Consider the following 17,323-nt stretch of genomic DNA (forward strand, 5'->3'; position numbering starts at 1 on the left):
CATCTCTCATGGTTATAGGGCCAAGGTAACCATCACATTGTTGGCTGTTCTCTGTCCACTCTTTATAATGTGCCTCTTTCCGTGACAAGACCAGTAGGACAGTGTCAGATGGGCTCCATCTTTAGCCTTATGCCAAAATTTGAAGGGTTGCTTGAATTTTCCCCTTGGGTGAATGAATGCAGTCATTGTAACTGTCACCACATCTGTGATTCTCCTGTGTCTGGGTCCTGTCAGATCAGAGGCTCTTGCAGAGCAAACAGCGGGGATGCAGGTGTCTTTGAGAACAGCTCGAGATTCTGCTCCCCTGGGCAGGTTCTATATCCTTTCATTAGGATTGTGGTGTGCCTTGTTAAGATTGTGACCACTGAAGTTACTAGATGGGATGAGTAGGCTCTTTGGCTTTTGGAAAGTGCTCAGTTCTGTTCTTTTTATTTCGGATATCACAGTGCCTGGAAGTAGCGAGCCCTTTATGACACAAGGACAGATGCCCAACAGCAGCATGCAGGATATGTACAACCAGAGCCCCTCGGGTGCTATGTCCAATCTGGGCATGGGACAGCGGCAGCAATTTCCCTATGGAGCCAGTTATGACCGAAGGTGAGTGGTTTGTTTTTTTGGTTTTTGTTCTCTTATTTTATGAAGATGGGATAATTTACCAAAAGCTGCTTTCCTCATATCCACATTACTGAGCCCTGGTGTCTGAGCTTCCAGTAACAGCACAGTGGGTAACCTTTGTAGCCAGCACTGACGACCAGGCAGTGTCCATTAGCCACTTACAGTAGGTGGCCTCATCCAAACCATGAAGAACTTGGTCTCAGACAGTCCATGGCTATTATTTCTAAGCAGGGGTTCAGTAGCATACCTTAGGTCAGATGTCCCCACTGTGGCAGGCCCCTCTTCCCTCAGAACTCAGAGCTATAAGACACTGTGCCAATCCACCCAGCACCAAATTCCTAGGCTTTTCAATGCCAGGCCCTCTTCCCTACACTCCCTAAGGATGATATCTAGAATATCACACTTGGCTCTCAGGCCCTGAGTTCTGGACCAAGAGTGTATTTTGCTAAGAGACAACTCTGAGAAAGCCCACCATTCAGATGCACAGGAGCCTCTCCAAGGAAGCCATTTTATCTCCACATGGCAAGTCAGGCCACAGGATCACTCCTAAACTGTATTTTGGTCAGAAGACAGATGTCACAAGAAGGCCGTCAGAAGCCTTCTTGTGTGACATCATGGTCAACCTTCATGGGTGACAGGGCTTGCTTTGAGAAGAGGTTGCTCACCCGTGCCTCTTGTACTTGTGGATCTCTGCTTCTCTAATGATAGAGATGCTTAGAGCAGGCTTCCAGTGTGCTATTTGTGATTTTTTTAAAGAAAAAGCATGAAGCATATGAGAAGAAAGCCCTTGCCCTCTCTGTGGTGAAGGGGAAGACTGACTGGAGCCCCTTCCTCCATGGTCCTGGTATGGTTGGTGTCTTCCCAGGGTAGCCTGGCCATACCCAGGCCCTCTCACCAGGTAGAGCCAAGGGAGGGACAATGAGTGGGAATGACTTGATTCCAAGGAGTGGGCGTGAGAGATCACAAGTCAGGTGTCTTCTGGGAGCCAATTCAGCGTCACTGGTAACCAGGGTGACAGGTGAATCTCAGTATTCAGTGGTTTGGCTTTTCCTCATACCCTGACCACATGTGATGAATATCTGTTGGTATCCCCTGCTTTCAGTGAACCAGCAAGGATGCCTAATGCATGGGATGAGGACTAAGTTCACCCATTGTGGATCCCTAGTGCAAACGTTAGGCTTCAGTTGGGTTGGGTTGGGTTTTAGGATACAGTAAGAGCTACAGTTTTGTTTTGTTTTGTTCCAGTGGATTACAGTTGTACAAAGACAGACATCCTGGAAATCTCCAGTAAGCTTGCTGTCCTGCTGAGGGCCTGACTTTGGCTCATATCAGAGCATTCTGCCTCATTAGCAGTCTTCTGAAAAGTGCTACTGCCTACCTGAAGTTCCATCCTTGTCAATTAGGTTTCTTTTCTTCTAGAGTCTTCTGTCTATTTTCACATGGCAGTCTACTTTTTTCCTATTTTCATTTCTTGATCACATTAATAATATATCCAATCTGGTCACTCTCCCCTTCAACAGGACTCAGTGTTTCTAACCTAAACCAGTTTATTTTTTCAAAGTTCAAAATCTGTCACCCTTAAACATGTTAATTTATGACATTTACATTTCCTGTATGTGGGAGCAGTTGAATGACCATTATCTGTTTGTGTGCAAGGACTGGATAGTTCCCATCAGTGACTGTTGCTGTCCTCTTCCATACCCTCTGTAATCAGGAACTTAGACATTTTGACCAACCCTCATGTGTGAGGGTGTCAGATCTTGGAGTTACAGATGTTATGAGCTGCCATGTGGATATTGGGAATTGAACCTGGGTCCTCTGTAAGAGCAGTCAGTATTTTTAATCGCTGAACCATATCTCCATCCCCCATGAAGTATACCTTTAAACGCTGTGTCCTTAGTGAGGAAACAAACAATGGAAGCATCATCCATGTTCTAATACTTCTGGAAATGCTGCTTCTGAGCCTCTGTCTCTTCTTGCTTCTTGCTCCCATGACAACACCGTGAGGCTCTTGCTGGTGGAAGCTTCAGGGCTTGGGTGGGGCTTCTGCCTCAAAGGAATCAGCCAAAGCCTGGACAAGTACACACAGGGCTCTGCCAGTCCGACCGGTATCCCTCTGACACCGATTACCCTGAACTAGGAGTTTGGCTCGCCTCCTGAGATGGGTGTTACTATCCTTGTAAGAAGCTGGAGCTCAGCTGTGGCTTCCCGTGCTGTTGTGTATGGAGAGAAGGCAGAGCCTTGGGTAGAGCTGCTAGAAATGGGCTGTCTGTGTCTGTGTCTGCCTCAAGTCCAGGGAAAATTAAGTTTTCTTTGAATACTTTGCTCTAGGCATGAGGCTTACGGGCAGCAGTACCCAGGCCAAGGCCCTCCCACAGGACAGCCGCCGTATGGAGGACACCAGCCTGGCCTGTACCCACAGCAGCCGGTGAGTTGGCCAGGGGCTGTGGGCCTGTGTCCCTTTCGTTTGCTGGAGACTGAAACCCAAAGTCTTTCATGTGAAGATTTGGGGAGGGCTAACAAAAGTCACACTTTACTGACTAGTCAGGATAGGTTTAGCTAGAAAGTACCCCTGGAATTTTGAACTCAGAAAGTTGAAAACAGCTCTTGACAGGTAGTATTCTGAGATCTATGCAGCATGTTGGACACGTGTCTGTGGCCACCCTCTCCTCCTGTGCCCACAGGTTTCAGATTTATGAGCCAACTGCAGGTCAGAAGGCAAGTGTACAGAGCATGTGCAGTCCCCCTCTGCTGTTCTGTCAGCAAGGAGGGCACAGCTCCTGGGTAGCATTCACGGATGTTGTAGGACACATCTGAAATGACCGAATGGTAAAGAGTGTGTAGCTGCAGTAGCAAGCCCCAGCCTTCTCCTCTAAGGGACTTGATTCTTCATAAATGTGGCCCACAGGGGTCCTGGAGGTAGTCTTAGCAGATGCCCAAGGACAACCTTGTGCTATTTAATAAATGTACTGTAGGAAAGAAGTGTGTCATACTTCAAAGAAAACAAAAGAAACTCAGACTGTTGTAGACCAAGACAGAAACTGGCTCTTTAAAATAAGATATTAATACTACATATTTTGGTGGGCAGTACTCTAGTTGCTACATAGCCCACTACCCCTTAAAGTATATTCACTAATTTTTCCTTTAAAATGATAAATTAATGGCATATTTTGTAATAGGCTAATTCATGCTAGCATCCTTCACAACGGAGTCTTATAAAACCCAGCCTTGCAGAAATCACAGTGACCCTAAGAATGGAACTCCTCCTTGGGGTCTAGCTGTTTCTGAACAATCTTTCTGATCTGGGGTCTCTCTCACACACACAAAAAAGGGCATTTTCTTTTTAGAATTTTTCCATCACAAAATCACTTTGAAATGCTCATTTACTTCTGGAGCATCCTTACAACTGGTGAGAGAACTCACCATAAACAGTTTGAAGTAAACTGAGATAGCACAGTGCACCCCTTAGCATCTCCCACCCACCTGTGGGCACCAGTAAGAAAGAGTCTCTCCGGGGGTAGAGCTGAGCAGAAGGGGTTATGTGGAGAACTGGACACAAGCCGAGATAAGGACAGCAGGTCATGGTCCAAGAGCTGTGTGAGCATAGAGGCTCTGCCATCTATTGAGGTCTAGTGTCCCCTTAGCCCTGAACCTCCCAGAATGGCCCTGAAATATCCAGTTTGCTCCATGAGTCAGAGCAGCCTGGCTCCTAGGGTACTCTCGGTTCCATCTGTCCACATGAGCTGATGTGGTGGTCAGCCATGCTGTACTATCCCAAGGAGAGGGGTCACAGGAAATTTCTTAATACGTGAAAACAAACCTGGGCACCCCTCCAAAGAATGTGTGACAATACTGAAATACAAGCCTAAATTGTTAGTGCTTGTTGGTACATAGGAGCGTCCCATATCCATTTTGAAATGAACATTCTACCCAGTAATAACTGTTTTGCATAATTCCAGTGTGTATGATTATACCTCTAAGAGAGCATGAGTATGATTTGTCTTTATATGGATTTCAGAATTACAAACGCCATATGGATGGCATGTACGGGCCTCCAGCCAAGCGGCACGAGGGAGACATGTACAACATGCAGTACGGTAGCCAGCAGCAGGAGATGTATAACCAATACGGAGGCTCCTACTCTGGCCCGGACAGAAGGCCCATTCAGGGACAATATCCCTACCCCTACAACAGAGAAAGGATGCAGGGCCCAGGCCAGATGCAGCCACATGGAATCCCACCTCAGATGATGGGTGGCCCCATGCAGTCATCCTCCAGCGAGGGGCCGCAGCAGAATATGTGGGCTACACGCAACGACATGCCTTATCCCTACCAGAACAGGCAAGGCCCAGGCGGCCCTGCACAGGCACCCCCTTACCCAGGCATGAACCGCACAGATGATATGATGGTACCTGATCAGAGGATCAATCACGAGAGCCAGTGGCCTTCTCATGTCAGCCAGCGCCAGCCTTACATGTCATCCTCGGCCTCCATGCAGCCTATCACGCGCCCACCTCAGTCATCCTACCAGACACCACCGTCACTGCCAAACCACATCTCCAGGGCACCCAGCCCCGCTTCCTTCCAGCGCTCCCTGGAGAGTCGCATGTCTCCAAGCAAGTCTCCCTTCCTACCCACCATGAAGATGCAGAAGGTCATGCCCACAGTCCCCGCATCCCAGGTCACTGGACCACCCCCACAACCACCACCAATCAGAAGGGAGATTACCTTTCCTCCTGGCTCCGTAGAAGCGTCACAGCCAGTCCTGAAACAAAGGCGAAAGATTACCTCAAAAGATATTGGTAAGGATGTGAAAGGACTGTTCTGGAAATGGGTTGGGTTTTTTTGCAATCTAGAACTTTTAATTTAGACATAATTCCCATCTATCTCAATTGGATGAGAATCTCAATAATATAAATTATCAGGCTATTTATATATGGGAGCATTGGTTAGAAGCCACTCGTCTGAATAACAGGCCAAAGAATAGACTGAATCTAAATGATGCTTTGAGGTACAAAGGTTGCTTGTGAGAGAGACTAGCACTCCAGGGATGAGGCCTAGAACTCCTCAGTCACACATGCTGTGTGCCGGCTTGAGGGTCAGGTGTAACCAAGCCACTCTATTGCCACAGTGGATGCTTAAGAGATCCAGTGGAGGCCAAGGAAACTGAAGGCCAGCCACTCTAGTGACAAGATGAATTTCCATGGGGAAAGTAGAAACCTGGCTATGCTATACAGATGGGTAGATATGATGTATGGATTGTCTCTGCTATGATATATGCAACTGATGTAATCTGCATCACTCTGGCAGATACAGGCCGAGGAGTTAACCTCAGCTGAATGCTAATATTGCTCACTTGCCCTTGTCGAGGCGATGGGAATACTAATTAGTGGTCTGGAGGTCCCGTAGTCAACACAGCTTTTTCTGCATTCATTTTGAAGTTCTTTTAACACATCAGAGGAAATAATAGCTCTTGGTTGCATAAGAAAATTTTTTTCAAAGATTTTGGAATCATTTGGCTTAAAATCATTTCCAATGATTAGAAAATGAAAGCTATTTAATTAATGATATTAAAGATGTTTTTAATTGTTAGACATTGAAAAGGTACATAATAAGAAAAATAGGGTATCTTTTATATATGGGAGCTGTAGAAAGATGATGGAGTACAGATACTGAGCTCTGTTTTATAAACAATATAAATGATTAAATGTGTTTAAAAAGATATACATATCTACTTTTTAAAAGCATATATTTATTTTATGTGGTATTTTGCCTGCATGTATATCTGCATTATATGCATGCCGTGCCCATGGAAGCCTGAAGTGGGTGTTAAAGCCTCAGGAACTGGGTTGCAAATGACTTAGCTGCTATTTGGGTGCTGGGACCCTAACCCGGGTCCTGTCCAAGAGCCAGTGTGCTAAACCACTGAGCCATCTCTCCAGCCCTATATCTGGTTTAGAATCTTGTTTTGTTTAGTCCAGTTTCTGTCAGTGCTTGCCTTCAACCTAGGAAAATTTTATTTTGAAAAGTCTGATTCCTTGTATGACAAAAGTCATGTTTTCCTCTTAAAAAGCTTTTAAAACAAAATCACAATAAGGACGCCCTTGGACACAGGCTGTGGGGCAAGTAGCTGGGGAGTGGGGCTGGACACATCTGCACACGGCACTCCTCACTGCACCCTGAGTAGCTGTGGTGAGTGAGTAGCTCAGGCCCCTCTCCACCACAGGTCACATTGCAGGCCTCTGCAGTTCTGAAAATCTCCCCCTGCAGACTCAGGACATGAGGAGTCCCCAGTGTACCCCCTCCCTCGGCAAAACTGATATCACTTAATCATACTTTTCTAGGGGCAGGAGTAGAAAGAGTGGCAGAGTGCGCAGACTTTCAGTCTCCCACTCCTGGGCACAGCCACACACTGAAAACCAACCATCGATTGCCTGTGTGGCCACAACAGAGGCAGAGGTGGGAGGACAGAGACCTTCCTCTGACCTTACACTGTTTGGGGGTTACATCTTCTTCTCAAGCCAGCTCTGCTGTGCTTGGCTTGATTATGGAAACCTGGTGCACCCTTACCAAGTGGTTAAAGAGACACCTAAGATGACAAGGACCATGTATGCTGGCCAGGTGCTTGGAACTCCTGTCTTACCACCAAGCAGAAAGGATCTTAAAGAACAAAGTAGTGTGTTGAGTTACCATCCCCAACTAAAGTCAGATGCTCGTGCACGGCCGATTGCTGCAGTCAACACTGCTTTCTCCTCCACAGCTAATGCTCATAACTCCCCGTTCTCCTTTTTAGTTACTCCCGAGGCGTGGCGTGTGATGATGTCCCTTAAATCGGGTCTGTTGGCTGAGAGTACATGGGCTTTGGACACCATCAACATCCTTCTCTATGATGACAGCACCGTCGCTACCTTCAATCTTTCCCAGGTGAGGAGGCAGCTGCACACAGCTGGCGACAAGTTGGCACTTTATAAAATGAAGTAATGCATAACACTGTGCTGGTGCCTACGTTGATGAGCAGGGGCCATCCCAGACTTCACGTCACCGTAGCTAGTATAAAGCAGCATTAGTTAATACAGAGTCGCCTGTGCACTCAGTCTGGGATAATAATTCATTTCCATCTTCAGGGTGTGTGTATATGTGTGTGCACACGCGCGCATCCGTGGATGTATCAGAGAGAGAGAAAAAAAAGAGAGATAGTAGCATAGGAATAATTAAACCCTAACATAAAGTTGGAACTGATATCAGTTACAGAAAGTATTTCTCAGTGCAACTTAATCTTTCTTTTTATGTTACTAATTTTTTTAAAGATTTATTTATTTCATTTATATGAGTACACTGTAGTTGTCTTCAGATACACCAGAAGAGGGCATAGGATCCCATAACAGATGGTTACTGGGAATTGAACTCAGGACCTCTGGAAGAGCAAGCAGCCAGTGCTCTTAACCAATGAGCTATCTCTCCAGCCCTATGTTACTGATTTTTAATCATTTGTTTGAGGCAGGGTCTCATGTAGTGCAGCCTTGAACCAACTATGTGATGTTGAATACCTGCTCCCATATGCTGAGGTTGTAGGTGAGAACCACCACATCCCACGCTGTGTCTTTTTCCTCCAATGGAAACTTTGTCATCCATTTAAGAGAACAGATCTCAATGGGCCCCTATGTCCCCACCAGCAGCCATGCCTGCCTCCAGGTCACCTCCCCACATCTGCCTTTCTCCTCCGGGTTGTCTTGAAATTCTCACTTGAAACCCTGTTTCTTCTGGGGAACACCCCCAGTACCCTCACCCACTCCACCCCCACCCCCCAGTTCAGAGCTAGCGTTAAAGTAGCTTGTAGCAGTGTGAGTAACAGCAGGAAGCCTGAGGAAAATGCCAGAGTCTGTGAGGCTATGGGCTTTAAACTGATGTTTAGGATAAAAATGAGAGAGGCTTGTTCTCTCTGTGGGCTGTAAACAGCTCACCACCTGAAGACACTGGGCTCTCTAGTTCTCTGCCCTGCTGTTGAAATAAGACCAGAACTTTCCACCACCTCCTTTCTTTCACTTTGTCTTCAGTGTAGCCCAGAAGCAGTTCTCAGCTAGTGGAATGTATTAATGTGTCACAAACATTACATGCCCTGATGGTGGTGTTTTGTTGTAAGATGTGTGCTTAAAATAATGTGTCCAGCCTTCTCTAGAACCTTCATCCTCATAGTAGATAAACTCTGCCTGGCTGTACATTCTTATGCCCAGAAGTGCTTGATTAACTTGTCCTTTTCCCCAGGGAAACTTGTGACAGGGAGGGGGAACCACCCAGACTTCCTCTAGGGAGAATACCTTCAGGATCACAAAAGTGACTGCTTGGTACAGCTTATGTCCCCTCACCCTGGACAGGTGTGCCAAGCCCTGGGAACAAAGACGAGATGTGACACTATGGTTGGTTTCCACAGTGTCTGTCATACAGAGCCCTCATGCATGTCCCTACAGCCGAGTAAGGCAGGCAGGAGAGCTCGGCTTCCCACAGGCAGACTCTGTCAGTGGCTCTTGTCTTTCATTTAGCATTGTGAATAACTGAAATGTAAAATTGCATTTTATAAAGTAGTCTCATTCATTTATCAGGGACTAAATTGATTTGTTTATAATTTTCAGTCTTTATGAGCTACTACATTACTGAAATTATCTCCTCCAAAAGATATAGAAAGAATGTAAATCAGGGCAACCTATGGCACCTGAGACAAAAATAACCATAAAAATCCTAAGAATAATAACCATAAAAAGCCCAGCAGGCGACTCCCAGATAAATAGTAGAGGAGCAAATAGATTCACTCTGGGTCTGAGAGTCTATAAAAGCCTTGCTCCTGCTCCTCACAATATACTCCCTAAATCACGCAAGCCGCAGAGAACAGTGGAGCTTTCCATACATTGGAGCCATGGCCAAGAAAAGCTGGTGCCGGTGCTGGCAGTGCCAGTTGGCAGAGAAGCAAAGACACACTCATGCACACTTGGTCTGTCATCAGGATGGTAGCTCTCAGACATGTGATATGCCCTCTAGGGTCTGGCCAAAAGGATATTAAAACAGTATGGAAATCTTTACCCAAAGCTACCCTAGGCCCAGGCTCTTGCCTCCTCTCTCAGAGCTGAGGTCCTGACCCTGTATCTGTTCTCTTTCCCCTCTTCTCTAGCTGTCTGGATTCCTGGAACTATTAGTAGAGTACTTTCGAAAATGCCTAATTGACATTTTCGGAATTCTTATGGAATATGAAGTGGGTGACCCCAGCCAAAAGGCGCTTGATCACCGTGCAGGGAAGAAAGACGACAGCCAGTGCCCAGAAGACGATTCTGGGAAAGAAGATGATGCTGCTGAGTGTCTTGAGGAAGAGGAGGAGGAAGAAGAGGAGGAGGAGGAAGACAGTGAAAAGATGGAGTCAGAGGGGAAGAGCAGCACTGCCCCAACTGCTCCAGATGCCTCTGTGGACCCTAAGGAGACGCCAAAGCAGGCCAGTAAGTTTGACAAGCTGCCCATAAAGATTGTCAAAAAGAACAACCTGTTTGTGGTGGACCGGTCCGACAAGCTGGGGCGAGTACAGGAGTTCAACAGTGGGCTCCTCCACTGGCAGCTAGGTGGTGGTGACACCACCGAGCACATCCAGACTCACTTCGAGAGCAAGATGGAGATCCCTCCTCGCAGGCGTCCACCTCCGCCTCTAAGCTCCACGGGTAAGAAGAAAGAGCTGGAAGGCAAAGGCGATTCTGAAGAGCAGCCAGAGAAAAGCATTATAGCCACCATCGATGATGTCTTGTCTGCCCGGCCAGGGGCCCTGCCTGAAGACACCAACCCAGGACCCCAAACAGACAGCGGCAAGTTTCCCTTTGGAATCCAGCAGGCCAAAAGCCACCGGAACATCAGGCTCCTGGAGGACGAGCCCAGGAGCCGAGACGAGACGCCCTTGTGCACCATCGCGCACTGGCAGGACTCACTGGCCAAGCGCTGCATCTGTGTGTCAAACATCGTGCGGAGCTTGTCTTTCGTGCCTGGCAATGATGCAGAGATGTCCAAACACCCGGGCTTGGTGCTGATCCTAGGAAAGCTGATTCTGCTGCATCACGAGCATCCGGAGAGAAAGCGGGCGCCACAAACCTATGAGAAGGAGGAGGATGAGGACAAGGGGGTGGCCTGCAGCAAAGATGAGTGGTGGTGGGACTGCCTCGAGGTCTTGCGGGATAATACCCTGGTCACGCTGGCGAACATTTCCGGGCAGCTAGACTTGTCTGCTTACACAGAGAGTATCTGCTTGCCGATCCTGGACGGCTTGCTGCACTGGATGGTGTGCCCATCCGCGGAAGCTCAGGACCCCTTTCCCACTGTGGGGCCCAACTCAGTCCTGTCGCCGCAGAGACTTGTACTGGAGACCCTGTGTAAACTCAGTATCCAGGACAACAACGTGGACCTGATCTTGGCCACGCCTCCATTTAGTCGTCAGGAGAAATTTTATGCTACATTAGTTAGGTACGTTGGGGATCGCAAAAATCCAGTCTGTCGAGAAATGTCCATGGCGCTTTTATCGAACCTTGCCCAGGGGGACACACTGGCGGCAAGGGCAATAGCTGTGCAGAAAGGAAGCATTGGAAACTTGATAAGCTTCCTAGAGGACGGGGTGACGATGGCGCAGTACCAGCAGAGCCAGCATAACCTTATGCACATGCAGCCCCCACCTCTGGAACCCCCTAGTGTAGACATGATGTGCAGGGCGGCCAAAGCTTTGCTGGCCATGGCCAGGGTGGACGAGAACCGCTCAGAGTTCCTTTTGCACGAGGGTCGGTTGCTGGATATATCGATATCAGCTGTCCTGAACTCTCTGGTTGCATCTGTCATCTGTGATGTACTGTTTCAGATTGGGCAGTTATGACATCCGTGAAGGCACACATGTGTGAGTGAACATTAGAGGGTCACATATAACTGGCTGTTTTCTGTTCTCGTTTCTCCAGTGTAGGAAGAAGGAAAAGAAAAATCTTTGCTCCTCTGCCCCATTCACTATTTACCAATTGGGAATTAAATCATTAATTTGAACAGTTATAAAATTAATATTTGCTGTCTGTGTGTATAAGTACATCCTTTGGGGGTTTTCTGATTCTTTTTTTTTTTTTAACCAAAGTTGCCATCTAGTGTATTCAAATGTCACATTTTTGGGTTTTTTTTTTTTTTTTATAATTTTTTTCATGTTTATTGCAGTTTTGGGGAAGTGAATTGACTTTATAAAGAAAAACGTTTTAGCAAAAAAAAAAAATGCTAAGATAGGAAAATTTCACCACACTGAGTCAAAAAAGTGAAAGGAAAATTGATCCTTAAATTGATTTCCTATGAATTTTATTCTTCACAGAATGAGAAAAGCTAAACTGCATCTTGTCACCCAAAGCTCTGTGCAATAGAAACTTATAGAGATATAGTGTAGGGGCTGAAGGAGGTGTGGCAGTCAGTAGTCAGAGATACTGCTTTCTCCACAGGAAAGTGGGTACGTTAGGCCTCGAGCAAAAAACAGCGCTCTCAGATAGGGGCGAAAATCCACTCCTAGCAGCCAACAGCGGGATTGCTTCCTCACCACGACCGCCATGTCTGCTGTGGCTCAGCCTCCACGGGACAGATCTTCGAGATTCCTTTCATCATTTTTTTTAAATATTTTTTTTACTGCCTATGGGCTGTGATGTATATAGAAGTTGTACATTAAACATACCCTCATTTTTTTTTTTTAGTACAAAGTTTTTAGTTTCTTTTTCATGATGTGGTAACTACGAAGTGATGGTAGATTTAAATAATTTTTTATTTTTATTTTATATATTTTTTCATTAGGACCATATCTCCAAAAAACAAGAAAAAGAAACAAAAAATACAAAAAATAAAAACAAACAAAAAAAGAGGGTAATGTACAAGTTTCTGTATGTATAAAGTCATGCTCTGTTGGGAGAGCGGCTGGTCCCAATTTGCTTTCATGAATCAAGGTGTGGAAATGGTTGCATACAGATTGATTTAGAAAATGGATACCAGTACATACAAAGAAAAAAGAAAGAAAAACCAACTAAACGGAAGAAATACAACTTCAAAGATTTTTCTGTGACAAGAATCCGCATTTGTATTTCAAGATAATGTAGTTTAAGAAAAGAAAAAAAGAAAAAAAAAGAAAAAAACTTGATGTAAATTCCTCCTTTTCCTCTGGCTTAATGAATATCATTTATTCAGTATAAAATCTTTATATGTCCCACATGTTAAGAATAAATGTACATTAAATCTTGTTACGCACTGTGATGGGTGTTCTTGAATGCTGTTCTAGTTTGCCTAGCATGGTTGCCGTAGTAACCAAGTTATTTACAGGAAATAGGGGAGTTGTAACAACCCCTTCCTGGTAATGAAGCCTGAAGGCCAGAAGGGACTTTCAGAGTTTCCTACTTGAAAGTGGGAGCAACAGTTTGATTTTCTTAGATTATTTAGCTAATTAGGTCTTCTATGAAGCAATTAACTCTGGTGACATTGAGATGTGGTGATTCCCTCATAGATGGGTGGTGGCTGCCAACCCATGTGACACAGGGCCCTCCAAGCTAACTGACCTGAAACCATGACCTTCTGCCTCTCACTACTGATTTAACCCAAGTCCGCACCCGCCATGTTTCTTCTGTGTGCCTCCAAGTTACTCTGCATTAGTTTACTCCAGCGTGTATAATATTTATATTGTGCAATGTTAAAAAGAACGTGATGTTCTGTTGTATGTAGTATACATAGTGCCAAGTGATGATTCTATTTCAGAGCATACCTTCCCCCTGCCTGCCTGGTACTCTGGCTCTCTAATGCCCTGCTCCGATGGAAAGTGTTTCTTCCTGGGTAACTGACTGTTCCTGTGTAACGCTCAGTCTCTTTGAAACCGTGCTGCTGGCGTCCCCCTCTCTCTACCTCCCTCTGCCCTCTTCAATTGACACTTCCCACACCTGTTACTGTGGCTCACCTTGCTCACTTGACATCTAGAAGTGTTAGACAGGAACACACAGTTACAACCGGATGAGATGTTACTCTGGTGTCACAAGAAAGAAATTGGTTTTTCCTGCAAGCAGTCCCATCACCGGGTAGCCCCCACATCATGGCAGTAAACAGATCTGGGTTGAATCAAAACTCCATTTTAATTATGCTAGATTGTAATACATCTGTTTGCAAAGGACAGATTTTAGTGTTCCCTGATGAAAATACGGAGAGTGCAAGAGAGAGTTCAATGGCACCCTAATCTCTCTCTTGCAGACAATGAATAAAAGGTATAGACAGGCTCTGGAGCTACCCAAGACCCCCAGTTCCCTTGTCAGAAGAGTAATCTCTTTCAAAGACAAGTGACTGTACAGCAGCCAGGCCTAGAAGAGACTCGCAGCACACACTAACACAAAACCCATGTCTGTGCAACCCCCCCTCACGCAAATCTGACTTCCGGAAGCCCATGAAGGATGCGCATCCTGCTTGTCATTTCCTGACGATACCAAGTCGCTGCTCTGTCATAAAAATATCAGCTGTTTTCCAGGGCTTTCAGAAATTTACCGGATGCCCATATTCTTAAGTGTGTACCAAAAAGAGAAATAAAGGTACAAAGAGAGTTTAGTATTTTGGAATGGTACTATAAAGTGGAATCTGTTGGTATTTGAGTGCTTTTTAATGTCACATAAGAGATACTATTGGCTGGCATTGGCTAAAAAAATTAGCTATTTAAGTCTTGGAGTTGGATATACAATCAACTTTTACTTAGCTATTCAAAGAGTAGTTATGAGGTTTTCCAAGTTAAAACAGAGTCGTTTTTGACAGGGGCCATGGGTGGTCTTCTACAATGTCAGTTCCTAACCGTAACTTCTGAGAACTGGATAACGTTTGCCCTGAGAGCTATCCATCTCCAACTATGTGCTTGGTGCCCTACGTTCAACCCACAAGGACATGGAAACTGAGGTAGAGAACCTCTTGCTTCTTGCTGGGTTGTGGGCAGTTCTTTCCAGTCCAGTCCAGTGCCCAGAGCTATCAGCCCATGTCCCTCTTGCACGCAAGAGAAATGATCTTGAATATCATGATCAAGATAGTTGTATAGAGCTCTGGTAAATATTTCTGATGGCTCTGTGTAATCTCCTAAAACAGGACACTATTCATTAACTTGGCAGAGACATGTGAGTATGTGCTCCATGCCTGGGTTCCCAGGGTCATCATCAGTGGGAAATAGTCCTGCTTTAGTTCAACAAACAAGTTGACCCAGTCTCAATGCTTAGGAATAATGAGGCTGTATGTCTGTTGGAATCCCAATGTGGCGTGTAGCCTCATCCAAAGGCAGTCCGGGGGCCCTGTCTACCTGAGCTGTGTCTTGCTCCCTCTTGGGCTTTCCATTGGGATATGGAAAGATAACCAGTGGCTCCCACGTTCCCAGTGCCCCCCAAACCAGAAACCAGATCTGGGACTACAGAACCTACAAAACCATACACCGGCTAGTTCAAAGCCAGTACTCTACATCCCTGCTTTCTCCAGCCCCCCATTTCATGCCCTGCCCAAATTGTAAAGTCATCTGAAGTCTCAGAGCTCCAAACTAACTTTGGGATTTCAGATGTGAATGCTGAGGAGAAATTGGGAGTCAGTGGAAGATCACCAAATTGTCAAAACTCTGAAACTCATCTGTCTTGCCAAATCTGACCTCAGGGACTTGGGCATTCACTCTGGCTTCTTCCATAGTGTTTTCTGGGAAACCGAAGGCCTTAGGAAGAGAGAAACAGGTTGCGTGGTATCCTGGAAGATTGAGCCATACTGAGCCAGTTTGACTTGAGTGTTTTCTTTGTGAGCCTGGAACTGTCCCCCAACCCCTTTCCTTTAAACATGGTTCAGGGCTTTAAGAAAAAGTACTGGTTGGTGTTTTGGGGTTTTTTTGGTTTTGGGGTTTTTTTGTTTTTGTTTTTTTTTGTTTGTTTGTTTGTTTGTTTTATGTAAGCCAAGATGCCCTCCCTAGCGAGAGAACATTGAACTGTCTCTAGTTCTGTAGCCTACGAAACTTATATTGTTTAAACTTAGTGTCTTCTACACTCTGCATTCCTTTGACTGCCCTCCCAACAGCCCCCCCAACACATACACACACGTCCTAGCTTTAAAATAAGGCCTAAGAGATTGTTCTTGCTGTTTCTACAACCTGCCACAGCTGGTGACTTTTAACATTTGAGGCGAATGTCCTGTCACTTGCCTGGGTTCCTGTCAGAGGAACCCAGGTGATCCATGAAACTTCTCTGTTAAATAGAATTTAGGACAGAAGATCCCACCTTCTTTCCAGGCCTGGGGAGAATTAGACTATGACGTAAACCACCATGCTGTACAGTTGCCCTGCCCCACCTTGCTTCTAAAATAAAGTGCCTCCTAACATCTCCCAAAGGCCAAATGTGGCAGGGGACCAGTCACAGTCTTTGGTTTTGATGTTCCTACCATGGGATATGCAGAGCAGAGTCCCTAAAGACACCGATCCCTTCCCACTTAGGCAAGTGGGTTTCTGCAGTAGAGGAAGTTTCTGAACACACTTTTGAGTCTGTGTTCCTGAGAAGCAAGGAGGAAAAGTGACCCTTGGGTGTTTCTCTTCTGCCAGAATTTGGCCTTCAGATGGCCTGAGCACCATGTGTTCTGACCAGGTTTTCCCAGAGTCAAGGCACTGGTTATGGACACTCCCCCAGAAGATAGTCCAAGCAAATGATCATCCTCTGCTTTCTGGGAAGTGATAAGCCTTAGTCGGTTTCAGCACCTGGAGGGATTTCCTAACTCTTAGCTGTTCACCCAAGTCTCAGTATAGAACACATCCTGTCCTGTCTACCCTTCCAAAAGAACAAAGGCCAACACTCACCACACCTGAAGCTGGGCCACACTGTGTGCCTAAGTTGACTGAACTTTACACAATATTCAGAAGGGTCCATAAGCATTGAAAACAGAAGCCATGGTGTATGGGGCCCTTGGCTCAGACGGGAGGGGTCTCATTACTGCTCCAGCACAAAGACGAGCTCATGTGCATGAGGGTTTTTCTTTGCCATGCTGAGGAAGGACCCTGAGGCCTCAAGCTTGGCTGGCCACCACTGTCAGTTAAAATAATAATAAACCTATCCCAGATCAGGAAGGTCTGCACAAATTATGGATCCTTTCCTTTCCAGAGTCTGTCTCTCTTTCTCTCTCTCTCTCTCTCTCTCTCTCTCTCTCTCTCTCTCTCTCTCTCTCTCTTGCTTTCATCTTCATAATCCTTAAACTTCAAGGATGTGTTTAATGTTGAAAGGGAAACACAATTGTCAGTTAACTGTGGAGCCTTCTGACTTCCTCTCAAAGTCACTCAAGAGGAATGCTGGGTAAGTCTATGAGACAGTCTGTCTGGGACCAGGGCTCCAGGACACATCGGACATGTTCATGTCCCACATGAACCTTCACAGATCCCTTATTGATCAGTATTTACATTTCTTCAAAAATTGTTTTGGGTCTATGAGTTCACATAGATAATAACATGGAGAAACTGAAGTCTTGTCTGAACCCTAAATGCCTTTCTGAAGGTTGAGATGCACAATGCCATCCATACACAATGGCTTGACTTTTAGCGCTAGACACTGAGGTTGAAGCCCCCTTCCGGGTACTCCTAGAGCAACGGCCTGAAATGTGACTACCAGCTTCTTTTTGGGTGCTACCTAATTTTGAGATATTTCTCTGATCTCTTCAACTTTTC

The 17,323-nt window shown here is 45.8% G+C and overlaps 1 protein-coding gene across 3 annotated transcripts in view; it reads left to right on the forward strand.

Annotated features, from left to right (window-relative positions):
- Positions 1-12,888, forward strand: part of Arid1b (AT-rich interaction domain 1B) — a 350,225-nt gene extending 337,337 nt beyond the window's left edge. For 2 of the 3 annotated variants that reach the window (XM_031352241.1, XM_031352242.1), the window contains exons 16-20: positions 447-597; positions 2,947-3,043; positions 4,634-5,417; positions 7,409-7,539; positions 9,776-12,888. In XM_031352241.1, coding sequence (XP_031208101.1) covers positions 447-597; positions 2,947-3,043; positions 4,634-5,417; positions 7,409-7,539; positions 9,776-11,500 — 2,888 coding nt within the window. In that variant the 3' untranslated portion in view covers positions 11,501-12,888. The remainder of the gene's footprint in view (positions 1-446; positions 598-2,946; positions 3,044-4,633; positions 5,418-7,408; positions 7,540-9,775) is intronic. The other variant, XM_031352240.1, reaches the window with a different exon arrangement.
- The last annotated feature ends 4,435 nt before the right edge of the window (positions 12,889-17,323 follow it).

The sequence above is a fragment of the Mastomys coucha genome, unplaced genomic scaffold (genome assembly GCF_008632895.1).
Source record: "Mastomys coucha isolate ucsf_1 unplaced genomic scaffold, UCSF_Mcou_1 pScaffold5, whole genome shotgun sequence".
Classification (NCBI taxonomy): domain Eukaryota; kingdom Metazoa; phylum Chordata; class Mammalia; order Rodentia; family Muridae; genus Mastomys; species Mastomys coucha.